At 33.0% G+C, this 21,068-nt stretch overlaps 1 protein-coding gene across 1 annotated transcript in view; it reads left to right on the forward strand.

Annotated features, from left to right (window-relative positions):
• Positions 1-12,789, forward strand: part of LOC124374477 — a 42,616-nt gene extending 29,827 nt beyond the window's left edge. Inside the window, exons 7-9 of the mRNA XM_046832682.1 lie at positions 3,965-4,149; positions 4,381-4,468; positions 12,354-12,789. Coding sequence (XP_046688638.1) covers positions 3,965-4,149; positions 4,381-4,462 — 267 coding nt within the window. The 3' untranslated portion in view covers positions 4,463-4,468; positions 12,354-12,789. The remainder of the gene's footprint in view (positions 1-3,964; positions 4,150-4,380; positions 4,469-12,353) is intronic.
• The last annotated feature ends 8,279 nt before the right edge of the window (positions 12,790-21,068 follow it).

The raw sequence follows: 21,068 nt of genomic DNA on the forward strand, positions 1-21,068 counted from the left end.
TAACAGCCCCACGAGACATAATTATAGCACCACATCAGCATATTAGGATTAGCTCCTTAAAAGGCATAGAGTCTCGAACAGCCATCGAAACAGATAGGAATCTAAGAATAAAAAAGAAATGTCATGCATATCTTTCAGAAGGGGAAGATGGTACAGATACAATTGTAAATATTTATAATGCATCAAATTTCCCAAAAAGGATACCCGCATATACTACGATAGGACATATACATTACCCAACTCTTGAAGCACAGCCTACCCTGGAACACCATCCCACTACAAGTGACACAGGAAAAACAATATTGACAGATAAGGACGCCATAGTATTTGATATCTCACCACATTTAACCCTCCAAAAACACAAAAAAGTCCTTGACGTTTTACAAAAATACAGACACATATTTACAACAAAGGTAATCGATTTAACTCCTGCAAACATACCTCCTGTTAAACTTGAATTAAAACCGAATACGAAACCTGTAAACTCACCACCGTATAGGCAGAGTAAAACAGAAAGGGAAAAATTAAACAAATTATTGGACGATTTAGTACAAGCAAAAATATTAGAGGAATGTCAGGATTACACAGAATATGCAAGCCCAGTATTTTTAGTGAAAAATAAAGATGGAAGCGACAGAATGGTAGCTGATCTCAGGAAGGTTAATGCACAGTTGAAAACAGATGCCCACCCCATTCCTTCAGTAAACCTGGTTTTAAGCTCTTTGAACAAAGCGCACACATTTACAAAATTAGACCTTAAAAATGCATTTTATTCCATGGAGGTTAGGAAAGAAGATAGGCATATCCTAGCCATAAAAACACCTGATAGACTTCTACAGTTTTGCCGACTGCCGATGGGACTTTCAACTTCAACCACATTATTTAGTAAAGCCTTGAATGCGATATTAAACCGTCACCTTTATATTAAAGTCATCTGTTACGTAGATGACCTAATTTGTTATGGTGACTCATTTGAAAATGACTTACATAATCTAGAAACTATATTAGAAGAACTAGAAAAAGCTAATTTGAAACTAAATACAAAAAAGTGTAAATTTCTCTACAAAAGTGTAAACATTGTAGGACACGAGGTATCAGGAGAAGGCATTTTACCCCAAAAACAGTCAGTAGAAGCTATCACCGAATTTAAAAGACCAACTTGTGTAAGGCAAGTGAGACAATTTTTAGGATGCTCAGGATTCTTCTGCAGATTCATCCAAAATTATGCCAAAATAGCACAACCCCTTACTGAGGATAATAAAAGATTCAAATAAAAACATGGCATTTAAATGGACGGATCTATGTGAACAGGCTTTTATAAAAATCAAACAAATTTTGACAAACCCACCATTACTACCACATTGGAAGGACAACAGGGAAGCACACATTTATGTAGATAGCAGTTTGATTGGATGCGGAGCAGCGTTAGTACAGTTAGATGAAGAAAATAATAGAATGTACCCAATTTATTACATGTCAAAAAAATATTCAAATACCCAAATGCGTTACAGCAATGCTGAACGTGAAATGCTAGCGCTAACCTATGCTGTGAACTACTTCAGAGAATTCACGCTTGGTAGACAAACAACAGTTTATACGGACTGTGCCGCATTACAGTTTTATAAAAATTTTAAGCACACTTCCACTAGATTAAACAGATTAGCACTGTCATTAACAGACTACGACATTGTAGTAAAACATAAACGTGGCGCTACAAACGTGTTAGCAGACGCCTTAAGCAGAAATCCTTTAGAACAACCTTTGGATGAAGAATTTACGGACGTGTGTTTAACTGTCAATACTTTAATACAGACAAATCTACCCCTACTACAAGCTCAAGACAGTTATTTGAAACAAATACGCCTTGCGATGACCTCACCAGAGGCGGTAAATAAAAAAATCAGACGGGCTTCAAGACATTACGAAGAAATAGATGGATTGTTATATTTCAAAACTTTCAACGGACGAGAAACTAGAAACTTATTGGCTATACCCCAAAAACAAACACAAGAAATATTAAAAATATTCCATGACAACCCCTACACGGGTGGACACTTATCACATTACAAAACAGCTTCAAAAATTAAATTACGATATCACTGGCCGAATATGTACCGTGATATCCTCCAATATACAAAAACTTGTGAAGAATGTCAACTACGTAGGCCAAAAACGAACAAAAATTACGGCCTACTACAACCTATTGCACCCTCCATAAAACCCTTTGACAGAATAACAATAGACTTTGTAGGTAATATTACACAAAGTAATGGTTACAAATATATCCTAGTTGCAACCGATGCCTGCACTAGAATGGCATTTGCGACCCCTTGTAGAAATGCAGATGCGAACACAGTAGCACAAAAATTATTAAATCTATTCTGCACATTTGGATTTCCTAGAATTATTAATCATGACAGAGCAACACACTTTATGAATTCTGTAATTTCACAGTTACTAAATGCACTCGGGATTGAACAAAGGCCAGGCGCTGCTTATATGTCACAAGTACAAGGTGCGGTTGAAAAATACAACCACACGCTAATAAAGGCAATATCTCATTACGTTGTGGAAAAACCCCAAACTTGGTCAAAATATGTACAAATAGTTACATTTGCCTACAACACGTCTGTAAACATTTCAACAGGCTACACACCGCACTACGTCATGTTTGGTTACGAAGCTAACTTACCGTCTGATTGTATATATTTACAGCCTACAGTACATGAACGTGACTACCCAATGGATAACCCTAATTAGACAATAAGTACGATTCGTAGGTAGAATCGTCATTAAGCCAGGGGAATGTAAGACATATGTAATTATTAGTAAAATAAAATTCATAGAATCGATGTACAGATAGTTGCTGGAAAGGAAGTCTTGTATTACAATTCGAGATAAACATCCTCCGGATGTAAGTGGATACGCACATCCGCCCAGACGCCGATGGTAAACAAACAGGAAATGCTTGTTTGTAAAAACCGTGCGACAATGTAAGGGACAGCCATGCTGATATGAAAAATTGTTACTCACCAATTATGATGGAGAGATTTGGCAGAGGCGTGGTCAATGAGCTGGCGGGAGAAGAACATCAAAACTGAAGAACTAGGAGGAGAGGTAGAAGTCGAGGCCGGAAATTCGAAAAGTGAAGTTCGGGAGTGTTTGTGTTCGTGTGCGGAAAAATATCTCTAGGCGTAATAAGTGTGAAGTGGAATAAAATGTAAGTAATTTTAAGAACTTAGTATATTTTAGGGTTCATTAATCATTTTCAATTCCATATCCATTTAGTTGTTCACAATTTCGAAAATGTAAATTCATGTAAATGTTTAGCTATTTAAAAGAAAGTTTCTCACATTATTCCATGAACTCATAATTATTGCAACACTACAAAATTACTAGTAAAGGTTATAATGAAATAATTTAAAATAAATTGTAATGAATAATTTAATATTAAATATGTCTTCAAAGTATTAAGACATTAAAATTTGTGCTTAATATATCGGTTGACCCAATCAATTGTTAATTAAAATTTTTAATCAATTTAAAGAGATGTTGTCAAAATAAAATATGTGTTGGCTCATTTGAGGGTATTTGTACTGCCAATCTAACCTATTATTAAATCCTCTCACAGCAACCCTTGCTCATAGTATGTCACAAGCTTAATCTTAAACTAAACCAAACTATAAAACCTTACAACCATGAAAAGAATTTATTCAAAAGCCAAGTAATTGAGGTTTAAAACTGAATTTCTTCAGAATGATTTGTGAAGGAATGAGTAAGCAAACCACCTTTAATGCCTACATCTCTTTAAAGGACAATTTGTATATAATTTTCTAAAAGCTTAAATATTTGAATTTATAATGTGAATTTTAAATCTTAAAATAGAGCTTATTTAATATAGTACTAATCCATACACGCATATGATAATAATGTTATATTGTGAGAAAATGGTATCCATTTTCAGATGATAGCTGAAGGATTAGCCCATGTTCTCTTTTCCCAACTGAAGGAGGAGGACAAGCTGAGAAATCTGAACTGGGACATTCTGTATGCAGGTTCATCCTACATCCTAAAAAACAAAAACTTCAGTCTCCTACAACCACTATCCTGTTTTGTTAAATTCATTACAAAAGATGAAGCGATAAAAGTGTAAGTTGTATAAGTGTATAAAATGGTTTATTATCATTAATAAATAATAAACTCTGATATAGTGTCTCTAAATTATATAAATTTAATTTATATTTTTATATTCATCTTTTCACATTTGCATCTACAATTTTTCACTTGCTTTATCATTGATTGGGGTTCTTTCATTATTTATATAACTCAATGATTGGAAGTAAAAAAGTAGTAGACTGGTTAATGATCTTTATGTTTCAGTAAAGCTCAGATTGTTCCTATGTTCTCCGGAGTCTCCAACAACACTGAGGTGCAACAGTACTTGAATTCTTTTCCAGCGTAGTGCAAGGTACTTTTTACAGTTTTATGTTGTCTTACCAGTAATAGATTATTACATTCTTACAAGTCAAGTTTTAACAACATTAGGTTTTAATGTATTGAAGTATTTTCACAGACTAATAGTTAAATGTTAAAAAAGACAGAAACACTAAATTTCAAGACCCACAATTTAATCTCTTGTTAGATAGTTAACCCTCCATCGGGCGCTACACGGAGTTTTCCTCCGTGTATTTTTTATTATTAAAAATAGTACTACTTTTCTGATGTTGGCAGTCGTGTCCCGCAGTGTACTTCACGAGCATCTTTCGGGGAAGCGAAACAATAGCCTTCCGCTTATCTTTGTCAAAATCTGTCAGTATGAGGTCTACTTCCGTGCGAGACTGGACGATTCTTCCGTGAGCGCCCGATGTCGTGTTTGTAGTCCTTGGACGAAATCTCCGTGAGCGCCTTATAGTGTTTAGTTTTTATGGAGTAATAATCCGTGTGCGCCTAAATGTCTGACCTGTGATGGTTTCTTTTTAAGTTTTAAAATATATTTTATTTGAATTTTGTGAAATGGAGAATGAAGACGAGAGACTTGTCAGTACAGGTCCCGTGTGCTAGGGAACATTTCAGTACTGTTTATGGAGTGAACATTGTCGTTATAAGAACCAGAAGGAAAATGTTTTGAAACTTTGTGTAGTGTTAAAAAATTTTTAGTAAAGAATAAATTTTGATTTTAGAATAATAATTGACATTACAATTGTATAATATCTCAAGAATTGAAGAAAGTTGTTTTTGGAAGAAGTTAAAAACTAAGTTAATTTCCATATATTATTACAGAAGGTATAACACATTTAACATAACATTTTTACAATTAATTGCATTATTCCTTAAAATAAATCATGTTGTTACTATACAATAACATTTTTTTTAATTTCGAAATTCTTATTTGGAAAATTCATTACATAAGAGAGTAATTTTTATTTAAATTCTAAAAATGAATATATTACATTGTAATTAAATCAGTATGAATATTTAAATAAATAAAAACAGTTTAAACGACTATAATATCCATTATTAACTAACCTGGAGGAAACCTCCGTGAGCGCCTGATGGTGTTTCTAATTTTAAGCGCCCGATGGAGGGTTAAATAAAATAAGACAGAAATCACACAAGATAAGGTAAACCACTTTTCGGCTGTAAAGCTTTCAACCCCTTCTCACATCTGCACACTGTTCCATTTTCAATAAGCACTTGCCAAAAGAGCCAAGGTACTATTGATGCATGTTGCAAGTGTTAAACTATTGTCAAGTTATGCAAAGGGGTAAACTGCTTTGACGTTTAATGTCTTATTACTAATATATTAATTCTAAAAACTCAAAACAGTTAAATTACAATTACAAAGAAAACCAAACTTTATGTCCAAGTAATCGAGGAAGTAGTTGTGCTTTGCACCAACTTTGAGTTGTATGACAAGATGCAGAGATTGGGAATTAGGTGTTCTCTGATGTCTGTTTTAGCTAATATTTTTGTCAAAGAGTTAAAGCAAAAAGGCACAGTTCTCTGTTTAAATCAAAGATTTTGAGGAGACCATTGGATGGAATGTTTGTTATCAACTTGTTAAACTTGATAAAAAATGACCAAGTCACAATCCAACAGATATTCCACATCATACAGCATTGGCACACAGCTGCTTGGCCACCTGTAACTAGACAACCAGACCACTGACCCCAGACACTGTGTCAGCATCGTCAGCGCTGACCTACAGCAACATATCCAGCTGCTGTAATACTCGTGCTACTGATACGGCACTTGATTGCCATTTAATTAAGAACAGTTATATAAATTGACAGATGTATTCTTTCATTATCTGACATAGGAGTTGGCTTGCTCATCTAAACATCATATAAAACATCTTCATTATTGACAACTAATTGGCAATTTCATATGTAATCTCTCTTTTATTATACTGAACACTGATTAACTTAAAGTACCTATTTAATTAATTATATACCAATAACCACTTCCAATTCACTAAATGGACAGCAAAAAAGCAAATCTAAATACCCGTGTGGCAGTTGTGGCATTGGAGTTAAATATTCTGCTATCTTCTGCACAGCCACTTGCTGCAGGCTATGGTTCAGTGTGGGTTGTGTTAACATCTCTTGACAGACAACTAAAAAAATGACCCCAGCAGATATTAACTCTTGGACCTGCAACAACTGTAAAGCAACGGTGGACAAATCCCCAAGACTTAATCATTACAACCTGAATTCTTTGCTCTCTAACCCCAAACCTGCCAACCAAAGACTAGCTTTCCCAATACCACTCAACAGCTCTGACACCATTCAAGAACTTCAAAATAGTCTCATTGAAAATAACTCAGATAGACAAGAGGAGGAATTAGAAATGGCTACCAAGATAGGATCAGCTCTAGTAGAAGAAAACAAGTTTTTAAAAGAAGAAACACTCAGGCTAAAAAACAAAGCATTATGAAGTAAAAATGGGGAAATCGAAACTCAGAAAAACAGCAGATAGAGACACAAAAACTACCCCAGGAATCAGCCAAACCTGTAGACAAAAACTGAAGAAAACTAACACATTGTAACGCGACCGATTTGGGGATTAATTGGTATCCGCTGCCACCACCGGATGATTCCGGAAAAAGAAATAAAGTTTGTGCAACAACGTTTGAATTTTAAAAACACTGTTTATTAATGATTAACTTATAAAAATCACACAATTTACATTGGTTAAAAAGGGGAGAGCACTTCTGAATGATATAAAATATTGAATTACATTATTGAAAGAATTTAGAAAATTTTATAATAGGGCGACAGAGAGTTACATGTCTACGAGTCTCGGGCCTGAACTAGACTGCCTTCCAGCACACGCAGGTGCTGACTCTGCATTGTCAGCAGTCTTACTGCTGACCTCCTCAACAGTGCTGTACACTTTACAATTATTATTATGTCTTTAGTTAAATTTTACCAAATGGATGAAATTTTTATAATACCAAATAAAGCATAATTTCTTGAATTATTGTTAATATTGGGTTCAGGTCGTTACAACATCACTGGTTAGGAATAAAACCAATTAATTTAGCATCTCTTTACAGGCTGCTAAATATGCTGCGGGTAACTATACCTCTCAAAGTAAAGAGTCAATCAAAATTTCCTGAACAAGCCAACCACAGTACACATGACATGGCCTCTGCTACTTCACCAGCTACATCAGTGACCACGCCCTTTACCGTACTAGACCACTACCAAACAACAGCTGAGGCAGAAATACATCAGTCTGACCCTTTTTTAGACTATGTAAGCTCAATAAACCACCATCCATAACAAAACCCTAAGCAAAATCAGGACTACTTTTCTTCTACAAAATTATGGACAGAATGGCAAGCAAAATTGAGTGGCTAGAACACCTGCTGCACAATACAAATCCAGATTTTATAATACTAACAGAATATGGTCTAAAAAGGGCACAATAGATCAAGCCAGAATAGCTGACTATAAACTAATCAGTGCTTATGGCAGAAGTGAACACATTAAAGGAGGAGTCGCTATATATAAACAAAAAACAAGTTTCCCATAAAACCGAAAGCTTAGGGTTACAACAATATAGTATTGAAATGACTTGTGAAGTATCAGCTATAAAAATCAGAATGGCCAAGAAAAAGTGTTTATACTTACTTGGAGTATACCAACCATCAGGATCAAATTTTGACTCTGTACTTCAATCTCTGTCTGAAGATCTGGACAAACTACCGCTGTGTGCTAAAAAAACTTGTTATGGGGATGTAAACATTGATAATCTTGATGAGATATCAAGAGAACACAGTGCATTCAACGAACTACTAAGGGTTCTATGATATAACATACATAGATTAGACCTCACACCTACCAGAATCACCGAAATCTCTATATCCTCAATAGACAGTATGCTCAGATCTGGATCAAGACATGATAAGTGTAGAAATGACTAACACTGGGCGATCAGACCACACAGACAATAAATACTATACACTTGACATGCCAAAAGCGACCAGAGAAAACATATGTAATTCACAAAGAAGTCTTAAACATATTAATTTTAACTTCAAGAACCAACTCGCCATGGAAACTTGGGACTCCGTCATTAATTCAAATGAGGTAGATGAAGCATATTTCCACTTTGGCACACCTCTCCAGTTTGCACTTGACTGGACATGCTCCGAGGTAAGATCTCTTGCTAAGCAAAAAAAGGGGAAAATTATGACTTACACTAGAGAAATGTCTATCCTTTAAGATGAATTCCTGAAAACACAAGATAAGTTTTCCATATCTGGAAGTGCAGATGACAAACGGGCTGCCACCGAACTTATGAAAACATATGACCAAAAACTTAAACAGTCAAGACAGGAGGCTAACGTTACATACATACACCAATCAGATAATAAACCCAAAGCTATCTGGAACACCATAAAAAACGAGAGGCAAAGGAAGATATGCTCTGAAACTACTAAAATAGAAATATGCCATGACGGAGAACTGTTGACAGATATTGGAAGAATAGCTAATTGTTTTAACAAGTATTTTGCAAACATAGCTGAAGAAATGCTTAAAATGAAACAACTACAGCTGATGAATTGTACAAATTTGTAAGGTCTCTAAGGAGCTCATCTTCTTCTGGAATAGATGAATGATCAACAAAGATCCTCAAATGTTGTGCTCATCAACTTATAAAACCCCCTGTAAAAATTACAAAATTGTCCATTCAGACAGGCATTTTCCCATCCAAATTAAAAATAGCCGAAATCTATCCAAAATATAAACAAGGTGATCCTCAAAACATTGCCAATCTCTCTCATCCTATCAGTCTCAAAACTTATTGAAAAAGTAATTCTTATTAGAATTTTAAAGTATCTAAGAGAGAACCAAATATTAAGTGACAAGCAGCATGGATGCATCTCTAGAAAATCTACCACCACTGCAATTATCGACCTAGCTGAATATATAATTGACAATATCGAGATCAGCAACACCATCACCAGCTTATACCTTGATCTCAGTAAAGCCTATGATTGCCTTGGACATAAACTCATAATGACTAAACTTCAAAACGTTGGTATCTGACAAACAGCACTCAGTTTGGTTTAAAAGCTATCTCAAAGGACAAAAGAAAATAAACACACAATACAAAAAACCAATTAACCCCAAACCAGCTATAATAACAGAGCTGTGTTATTTTATGCAATTTCCTTTGCAGGGTAAAGTTAATGGTGGTTTGAACTGAAGGAAACAACCAATGGATACACACACACACACACAATCATATAATCTCACCCCCTACCAGCAAGAAAAGAAGTTTCACAAGGCTCGGTCCTTGGACCAGTTTTGTTTATTTTATTTATAAATGACTTTCCAGCCCACTTGAGAGAATATTGTCAAATGATGAATGAGAGCTGCCTTTTATTCATGTTTTGTATTGTTGGCTATTTGCTGAGAATCTCAATGTGGCCGTGTCTTGTCACAGTAAACCTGTTCTAAATCAGCAATTTATTATTCTATTTAAATAATTTTAGTGTCATTAGATTTGTGATAAAATCCACTAAAAACTGTTATTCTTGCAATTCTTGAGAAAAAATGCTATTTTTTAAGATATTCAAAGTTAAAAAGTTTTAATGGTTGCTATTTTGAAAATACTAAAGATAATTTCATTATATTCTTTTCAGTAACTGGCCTTGTTATCATGAATATTATAAATTTATTAATTACTTTTAAAGATATTAATTTTTTTAAATAAAAAACACAGACAGACAGACAGTGGGAAACTAAGCATAGGAGACCCATGCTCATATCGTAAAATATGTTTGTCTGGACCTGAGCAATAATGTGGTATACCTTTGTCCAGAGAGTTATGGGACACCCTGTAACTTTTGAGCTGCTGGTAGTTGTGACTTTTATAAAGTTCCTCAAGTCTGATATTAGAATTGATTAAAGTTTCTCCCCATCTAGTATCATAATCATGAAGAGTACAGTGAGTCTCAAATGTGCTTCGGTTTTCTTTTACATAGACTACATTTTCAAAAATATAAATACAGGCCAGAGTCAAAATCTGGAACCTAGCAAACGGGATGTTTACAAGCCCAGATAGTCCAGCAGTTATTCTAATGGCTTTTTATTGGCAAACAAAGACTTTATGTAGCACTTGAATTTCCCCAAAGACGAATCCATAACACAGATGGCTATGGAATAAAACCATAATATGAATTCTAATGATGTTAGTTGTGCCATAACGTTAGGAATGTTAACACCTGTACTAATCATAATGGTATAGTCAGCATATAATATAGACAGAGAAGGTACACTAAAGTCATTAACATAAACTAGAAAAAAAGGTGTCAAAATAGAGCCCTCAGGAACCCCTGCAGTAACATAAGATAACCAGACTCAATATTATTAACTTAACCACCTGCTTTCTATTGGAAAGGTACGTTTTAAACCATTGTAAACTCCTTGCCTCTAATACCATAATATTCTAACATTTTTCCAATATACTGTGGTTAAAATTGTCATAAACCTTGCTTCAATCTATTAAACTACTTCCTATTTCTAACTTAACTCCAAAACCCTTTAAATTAAATCAACAACAGTTTCAACAGCTATTGTAGCAGAACGTTTAGGCCTAAACCCAAATTAAAAATTATATAACAATTTTCTATATACTAAGTAATTAAATAACTGAGTTAGCAAACAGGATTCAGCATTTTTATAAAAAATAAATTCCTAGGTACGCTAACAAAATAACTGTTTAAACTGTGAAAATTGTTAGAGCTATTTACACCAGACTCTTGTTTTATTATACTCCATGCCATTTTACATGTGTTTTAAACATCAAACGTGAGAGAATTGTTTTGCTTTTGACTCAGGTGTAAACCACTTTTTTAAACATTTATGGTTAGATTTATTTTTGCTGTTATTGATTTTTTTTCCTGAGACAATGGCGGTTAAACAGTGGCAGTCTTATCAACATCATCCGGCTCATAAAATTTAGTCCAGTCAAAATTATTTCAAAGATTTTCTTACACATTATTTTAAAGGATTGATAACCTTTCATTAGACGCTAACATTTTACTTTATGTTTGCTGAATTTTAACAAAAATCTTTTTCAAAACTAAATGTAACCAAAACACCGGCATAGTCTGATATTAAATCCTGATCAATTAATGCAGATGTAAATGATTCCTTATTAATGTTTTTATACACATTATCAAGGCAGGAAAATTTCTTGTTGGTTGATGACTCACCCAATATAAATTTATTGATCCAAGGATATTACGGAAGTAAATTACCTCAAGCTTGTTAGGTTTCAATATGTCAATATCTAAATCACCACACAATGCAAAATATGTCTGAGGTAGTCTGGTTATTATTTCTAATATTACATTTTCTAGAATATTTATAAAAATACTAAAATAAGATGTAGGATTTCTATAAACATTTAAAATAATTAAGTTATAAACTAAGAGTAAAATTGCCAAAACTTCACAAAAATAATTAAGGCAATGCTTTGAAGATACATCTATCAGGTCATATTTTAGGTACTTTTAATTAGTATAGAAGTGCCTCCATGAGCAAGGAGAGGCTTTCTACAAAAGGTAGATGCTACAGTGTACCTTTCTGATACATATAAACAAATTTGCTTTTCTTTTAACCAATGTTCATCAGTAAAAACTACGTCAATATTATTGTGATCTATAATTATTTCCAGCTAACCAAGTTTAATTCTTAATGACTGAATATTTATAGTTAGTAAATTTAACTTATTGTTATTTCAATCATAGTTGGAAGGTGTTGCACCATAGGTTAATATCCGTTTCCTGGTATGAGCAATAAGCGATTTAAGCAATCTTGTTGCAATTTCAGGTACAACAGATGGTGTTCTCAAGTACTCCCTCAACATCTACTGGACTGGTGCTCGTAGATGTGGTGTGTTCTATCGCTGTGAAGACTTATTATAACATTTAAAAATATAAATAAAGGTTAATATTGTTTTCCTTTAAGCTTCAGCATAATCTCATTAGACTGGGCTTCTCAAATGTTAACATTATATATGGTTCATACTAAAAATCATGATTAAAATAACTACCTATTATAGTTACCTAACATATAACAATATTTTTGTACGGAAATTTTAAACTTCATTATAAATTTATTTGCATATGAAATTGTACTTTTTAACATGTGGTTAGATCTTTATCACCTTAATATGTTTGGAAGAAAAGTGTTACAATGTATAGTCATTAATAAGCTTGTATTACATGCATTGTTATTTTAAAATAAAAATAATTGTACAAATCTGTAGAATTGTTTTCATACTCCCTTAAACGATGAGTTACGGCTGAACTAACAAATGGAATAAACCCTTTTTCCAATGCTGTTCAGAGTTTCAAGGCATTGGCAGTTTTTTTTTTAAGTAGACATAGCAGAGTCAGGTTGGCTAAGCGGACATTCAGCCAAATGCCTGGTACACCACCCGTATGTTTGTTGAAAGGTACAAATTGACCGGACCCACATTTACCATAAATTATTCTGAAAAATCAGTGACCTGAAAGCTGTGTTGTTACTGAATAAACAAGACAACTGCATCTGTATAGTATCTGTTACACATGAATGAAGTCTGGATTTTGAGTTGTCTAATCTTATATCTGCAGAAATTTTGGTTGTAGTCATTATATTTTAATTTGAAATTAATTAAAATTTGAGTCACCTAGCCTTGTACTTGTAGATTATTTCTAGTGTGAATATTAATATTATAATTATTTTAACTTAATTAAAAAGTTTTTGTTTTACGCTACTAAACAGTTTTGATTTAAAATATGTTGTTCTTAATGCCTACTGTATTTATATTGTGAGTTTTAAAAGGTTCACTATATTTTATAAGATAAAGCTCAAACATTCCAACATTGATCAAGAAAGCAATCATATTTATAGTATCAGTAAAGTACAATAAGGATTATATGAGTATCACCTGCAGGTTAAGGCGCTGATTTTGATATAATGATTCTTGGCCACAACATGTTTAAAGCATCAAATACTTAATTACTGTATTTAACATAGTTTTACACACAAAATATTTATTTAGTTAATATGAAGAAAGTATCCTATGAAACAGGAAACCAAACAAATTGTATAAGAATCTTCGTATATATAAAGATATAATGTAAATCTATGCTGGTTCATGAAACAGCATTGAATATATAATATTTATAATAAAATGAATTGGTTCAATCACATTTTATTTTTATACAGTGAAGGACATTATGATACCAAATAATGGCATAGCCAGAACAATTTTTGGGAGGGAACGTTTTCTGGAAGTTTAAAAAGTGGCCTACTTGGAAATTTGAATAGACTTTTTGTTCAGAATTGTATTTTTAGGCTAATTTTACTTAACTAATAAAAAATGCCTCCTTGAATAAGTTGTGCAGTCAAACATTTAAGAATAAATTGACAAAATTGTCAAAAGTATTGGAGAGTTGTATTTTTAATATACTAGTTAAAAAAAGTTTTTCAGAAATCCTTAAATACAAGAAACAAGCTTTACATTAAAATTTTAATGTGTGTGTCTTTTGTATTTTTAACATAAAGCAATAAGTTTGGTCTGTAACTTTATATGCAGTTTATTGACTGCCAACAATCTTGATAAAATAAATTACCTGTAAGGTATAACCAAGTCAGAATTACTCAATAGTTGTGTACTTCAGAACAAGTCAGTAGGATTACAAAGTAGAAGTATGCCACACCACTAAAGTTGTATGCTAAATTTCAAGTCTAAAGTTCATTTCATCAAGTCAGTTTTGTTCTATAGACAGACAGAAAAGAAATATTTTCCAGCCCCTTTAGACTTCAATAACGATCAGTCAAATCCCATGGATGGACGTTCACCATCCTAAAACACGATGTTGCATATGTAGATATGAGATTACGTGCAAAATTTCATTATTTTTGTTGCTAAATTTGTTCTTGAGATATTCTGTGGAACACAGACAGAAATGAAATTTTATCAATCCTCTAAGTAATAACAAAATGTACAACATTTCAATTCTATAGTTTAATTAATTTTCAATATATCCCCCTGTTATGAGCTTTGGTAACGCTTAGCCGAGTCACATGGTGGGGCATGCACTATCATCAAACTCAACCTTTTTGTGTGTAGAAATTAACATTTACACATAATCTGCAAAGAGTTAGACTAATGCCGTTGGTTAACGGCATAGACAAACAATGTATCATACAGACTGTTGGTGCCCATGCGCTAAGCCGTAGTTAGTAATGATGGTATCAGAGAGCACAAGTGTTGCCAATCCTAACTCACAGTGCTTTTGCCAATGAAAGCAGACAGCTTTGTGCACTGATGATTCATTGCCTTCCACTGATACTCTTGCTTCAACACCTGGTCTGTAGTCCTGCTGCCTGAGATAGTCACCACTATTCCTGGCCTCTGGCCTCTGTGTTTCCATTTAATAATATAAATCTCAGAATTGGTAATGAAAATTTAGTTTTATACCACGCAAAACCCAAAACAATCATGTTTTATTTCTACCTTTGTGCAAGTTCAAATTATAGCAACCAACAATAATATTAAATAGTTTATTCAAATTTTGTCTTTCAGATCTTCAGTATGCATATAATATTCTCTACTTGTAATTAATAAAATAATGTAAATTTAGGAAATAGGTGTAGGTAAAACCCATCAAAAAAATAAATCAAAGGAGTTTTAGTATTATACTGAATTTAAAATGTAATTTTTCATATGTATAAAAGCTTATACAATACAATTCTACTGTATTTTACAGTTGAGTGACTATAGCCTACAATAGGTTAATATTAGAATCGTAATTTATTAATATTTAATTGTAACTGTTTTATTGTGAATTATTAATTGGAAATTAATTGAACATTAATGATTGTTTGAGAGAGTTGTAATCTGAATTGCAGAGGGCGCGGCTTCATAGCACCTAATCTTTTAGCACCTAATCTCACTCCACCGACAGCAAAAAAGTCGTCGTTTAGGTGCTGTGATATTAGGCGCTATAAGGTTAGGTACTGTGCAACGATCCGCGGTTCGTTTAGGTGCCGTGAGACTGTTTCAAGTTTCAGTGTCACAGCACCTCTCTCTTTGTTCCAAAGGGGTCTTGGTGGGGACAGAGTGGTTGGAGGAGAATCCAACCTTGCCCCTCACCCCGCTACCGACGATCCGCCATTACAGCAGGGCGAGCAGTCGACAGCACGAGGCGAGGCGACACGAGATAGACAGTCTGTCTACTCGCACAAGGGAAGGGTCCGTGCGTATGGCGTGCGGCGGTTGTTGATTACAACTAATGATGGCACCAAAAATTAAGTACCTTGAATTTGAATAAATGTTTAGGCCAAACCGCAAATCTTGCACATAATCCAATAATGTCTATGATTTGTTCATCTAATTTCATTGTGTTTCACATTTTTATATAAGTTTATAATATTTTTTATCGTCATTGGAATTCAATGTGTTCAAATCGTATATACCGTGCACTGAAAACCGGTAATAATTTGCATTCAAATCTCTATAAAAATAGGCAAAGCCTTCTCCAATTTCCCTACATCACACAAAGTAAAAATGTAATACACGTAAGCACCATGAGTTAAATAAAAAGCAAAAGTATTTGGATTAAAACATAACATCCATAGGGAATTGCAACCATTAGAACTATGGTTTAGCTTTTTAACCTCCCGATGTTCTATAACAGTGAAATTTGACTCACGAGTTTTATACTTTCAGCTGAAAAAGCTAGCTATTTTATGTCAAACAGTTAGATGAGTGTTATAATGAATACAAGTACTATACATATATGTTGTTTTTGGGAACTAAATACGAGATTACTTAAAATAACCCGAACGATGTTAGAAGCATGGAAAGACTCGACAGAGTGTAACATGAGTGGTAGCGCACAGACGATTCTTCTTTATCTTAAAATCAATAGTTCTTATTTAGACCAATAAGAGCATATGTACCAAGTTTGAAGTCACTAGGACCTTTATAATAAGAATTATCGCACAGACGGACGCACAACAAACCATTTCAATAAAGCCTTTTGATTCTTCATGAAGCGTTAATAAATAGGCGGCTCATTACATTACAAAAAAATATATTTATTTTATAATTACTACATACACTTATAAGTCAAACTGCAATTTCTATAATTCATTCCATAAATTAACGAAACTAACCTGAGCTTTTTATAGTAAAAAAATCCAACTGGAAAAAATAGATTATATTAGTTTTAATATTTAACACAATGCTGTTCTCCGTGTTATCAAGATGAGTGATTGTGCCGATTGCGACGATCCTCTGCCTCATGTGAGTGAACATGCTGTTTGTTCTCAATGTAAAACAAATCTACACTTCGTGTGTGCTGATATTTTAGAAAGCACATGGAATCGCATGGGACAAGCACGTCGTGAATCATGGAAGTGTAAGAACTGCTGCACAGGTAAGAGTAAACAGCAAAAAGAAACAATTACTAAGGACATTTTGGCCAGATTGCACGAAGAATTTTAGTCACAATGGAGGATACCGTTAAGGCTCAATTTAAAAAAGATGTTATTATTTTTAAGAAACAAATGGGTGAATTTAAGGAGTTCATACAATTTTTTTCTAACAAGATTGATGAATACGAGGGGAAAATTGAAACGTACTTGACTGAAGTTAAAAACATTCAGTCCGCACAATCTGCCCTTGAACAACAAAATAGTGATTTAAGAAAATGTGTTGCTGAGTATAAGACCAAACTTGAAAATATGGAGCAATATAATAGAAATTAAAATATTCAGATTGATGGAGTTCCGGAGTCAGCTAATGAAAGCTGTCAGAGTTGTCCAGTATACCGTTGAATTTTGCCACTGATGTGCAACCAATGCACAGGATTCCACCAAAGCGGGAAAAGGGACCAAAGCCCATTGTTGTTCAATTTTAGAGCAGACAGACTAGAGATGCCATGCTACATAAGTGTAAAAAATTGAAAATAAAATCCACGGACTTTGTTCAAGGTGTTCCAGAAACAAATGTTTATGTTAACTCACACTTAAAACCCATAACAAAGAGCTGTTATTTCGTGCAAATAAACTCAAGAAACATAATTGACGTTTTGTCTGGACTGTGGAAGGTAAAGTTTTTGTGAAAAAGTTGGAGAATTGATATCAATTCTAAGTCTTTCTGCAAAGGAAGAAACCAATGCAATATTTATTACGTACTATTGCTATTACTGAATTATTTATTAAATACTTATTTAATGTTTGTAGCCACTTGGAATGTTTATTTATTTGTTATTAGATTTCATATATTATAGTTTATAATTATAATTTACTGAACGTTATTAAATTTCAAACCACCTACAATATATATTTATTTGTTATATCTACAATATATAGCCTATATGTTATGTTAATTTGCATTGCTTGTTATTTCATTATTTTTGTGCATTGCAAGCAAATAACTTTGCAAAGGAATTTGCTTGAAAATGTATTAAAATTGTACTGTTAGAAAGTTAACATATATTATTTATACTACTTGTTGCACACTTGGATTATTTATACATAGACTATTTTTTTATTTGGTTTGGGAATGTCAGATTCTATTGTTTACCACTGCAATATTTATTACTTATTATCGTTATCACTGCATTATTTATTTTTTATTTATTTATTATTCCTTGTAAATTTGTAATGCTTATAATTACATTGTTTTTGCACATATAACTGTTAATGCTGCTTTATTCTAAGTAATATTATAATAATCTCGTGGTATACCATTTATTAGATTTACTCTGCTTTTGAGTAGTTTATGAATTTAGTTTAAGTGAAGACAATGTTATCGAAATATGAATTGGATAATGAACACTAAGATAATTGTAATTATGATTCAACTGAACTCCCGCTCGCGCCGCTTGAGGTGCACTGGGAGGTAAATTGTATTTTTATATGTATTTTGAGATAATAAAGAAGATTGAACGTGATCTTGAACTTGAAAAATTTGATTTAAGAATATTATTTTAATATTCTATTAAAAAGTGTTTATTGTTGTCTATCAATGGCATGAGTATATATTTTAAAAAGGTGAAGATGTCTAAATTCTTTCAAATGGCTTATGGGCTTATATGAAATAATATCTATATTACGATTACAAATAAGGCCTACATATTATACATAAAAATGAATCACAACATATTCTTATTTCGACAAATTTTTGGTAATCCGTTGAAATGTAAAGAAATTTTCTAAGAAGAGGTGGATCAAAATAGTTGCCTGGAATATTTTACAATTTGAAAACTATTCTAATATTATTGTTTCATAATAGAATTTTAACTGAGTATTTAACAGTTGTTGACACTTTCAGTTCATGTTCGTAAAACAGGCAGAAACATTTTAATACAAATTAAATTTCAGAACAGTGCTTGATCAGTAGATATGTAGACAGCAAAAAATGTATGTATATATATATATATATATATATATATATATATATATATGTATATATATATATATATATACACTAGCAGTTACCCGCGGCTTCGTACGCAATGTTCTGTTGAAAAACTGGACAATATATCTATCTATTCTTTTTCTATGACATAATAAACAGTCTAGAGATAATCGATAGTCACTCAAAGCTATTCCAATCTCCTGATCCAATTTAGATTTAAGTTTAAAGAACAGAGGTTTGGGATCCTGAAGTCGTAAAGTGAAACAGTTTTTATAAGATTAGTATTTCCCTTCCACATTCCATGATAATTTATTGAAGTTCTTCGATGGCTTCAGTAACAATAAGAGTTAGCCTTTTTATCCCAATGACGAAAGTGTATAGTACAACAAAAAAGTTGCTGCGGTCAATATGGGTCTGTTCTGGTCGTTTAAATTCACCCCCGGTCTAATCTATTTTACAGTTCCACTATTGATTTATGCTGTTGCACTAACCAAAACAATGGTCTCATATATTGGTTTCGGAATCTAACTTAGGTTAAATTTTTATGATTAGGTGATTTTGATATTTTTACCGATCACTAAATATGTATTAGGGCAATATTATCTCCAATTGCTTTTCAATAACTACAGTAAAAAGGCCATACACAATGTTAAAGGAACTAACCAGATTAGATTACGTTATATGCAAACATTCACAGCTTTATACAATAAGGTAGTTGTTATAACAGCGTATAAATAGCATTTCTATTGTATTAGATGGATTATTGATCATTGGCGCAATCTAAATTTAAGATTAAATAACTTCGTGTTTGCAATCTGCATTACACTACTGATTAAGTACTCTAAAATTATTCAATATTTACTAAAATTTAAATGTAAACACTTGTTTCTGCCTCTTGGATGAAGTTTAGCTGAAAGGGTTAACAGCTACTCTAAGAGTTAATTCAGACCAAAAGCTATACCGGTTCCAAATTTCAGCACAATCCGTATAGCAGTTTCAGCGTGATTCGAGAACAAACCTCCAAACATCTTAACATCTAAACATACAAAACATTCAAACTTTCGCATTTATAATATTAGTGGGATATATATCTTATTCCAGATTGCGCCAGTAACGCACTTATAAGAGCGCGTCTTGTTTTGGCTGTTCTAAGAAAATAAAAACTTGTTATGAGTCTTTACAAAAATTATTTATCAGCCTGCTACCTCTGAATTTTGGTGTATTGGCGCAAATCTCTCTCTTAGTAATGATTGCATAACAAATTTAAATTAATGTTTAAATCACCATTGTCAAAGCTGAACATGCATAGATTAAAAAAGAATGTATGAGACCATGTTAAAAAAAGACGTCAATCTTAAAAAGAGGATGATGGCTATTAGAAAATTACTTGAAAAAACTGAGAACAAGTATAAGGCTTCAGAAGACCAATATAACATGACATACAGTGCAAGACGACAACATCGAAAAAGTATCTTAACACCTTTGTTGCTGGTATATACTGAGTGAGATCGACTACTTTTAGTCCTCCCACTGCGCCGTAAGAAGTTTGCCGCAGTCTACTTGTAGACTGATTGTTGTTAAAATTAATCTTCCTGATTTTTGAGGATCAAAGTTATTAATTGTTTAGGACGCAATCTCAATACCTCTCAAAATATTCCATGTGATACTATTAATAACATATCCATTTCATTGTAATCTATTTATACAGGATGTACTACATAGGAAAGAAATAAAATTTTATAATATAGAATTATAATAGGGTTTAAATCTCGGTTTTTATCGTTTTTTTTTAATTATAATTATTAGAAATAAACTCTGGTTTATTGCCTGGCTCACTTGCCTACACAACAGGCATTGGAGATTAACTTGGTAACCAGGCAGTGTGTCTCAGCACTCAATGCACATACACCAGTGGCCACAAGGAAAGACCACATGTGTAGACCTTTGAGTCAGGCACACTGCACAATTACGAGACACTCCCGCTGCGTGCCTCGTGCAATACATCAAATATTGCAATTTGTTGTAAGTCTTCTGAGTAATTATAACATGCCTATTTTGTTTTTTGTTTAATCTGAAATGCTCAATAACAATATTGTAGCGTTTTAAAGCTACATTGGTTT

The sequence above is a fragment of the Homalodisca vitripennis genome, unplaced genomic scaffold (assembly GCF_021130785.1).
Source record: "Homalodisca vitripennis isolate AUS2020 unplaced genomic scaffold, UT_GWSS_2.1 ScUCBcl_8628;HRSCAF=16810, whole genome shotgun sequence".
NCBI classification, from domain to species: domain Eukaryota; kingdom Metazoa; phylum Arthropoda; class Insecta; order Hemiptera; family Cicadellidae; genus Homalodisca; species Homalodisca vitripennis.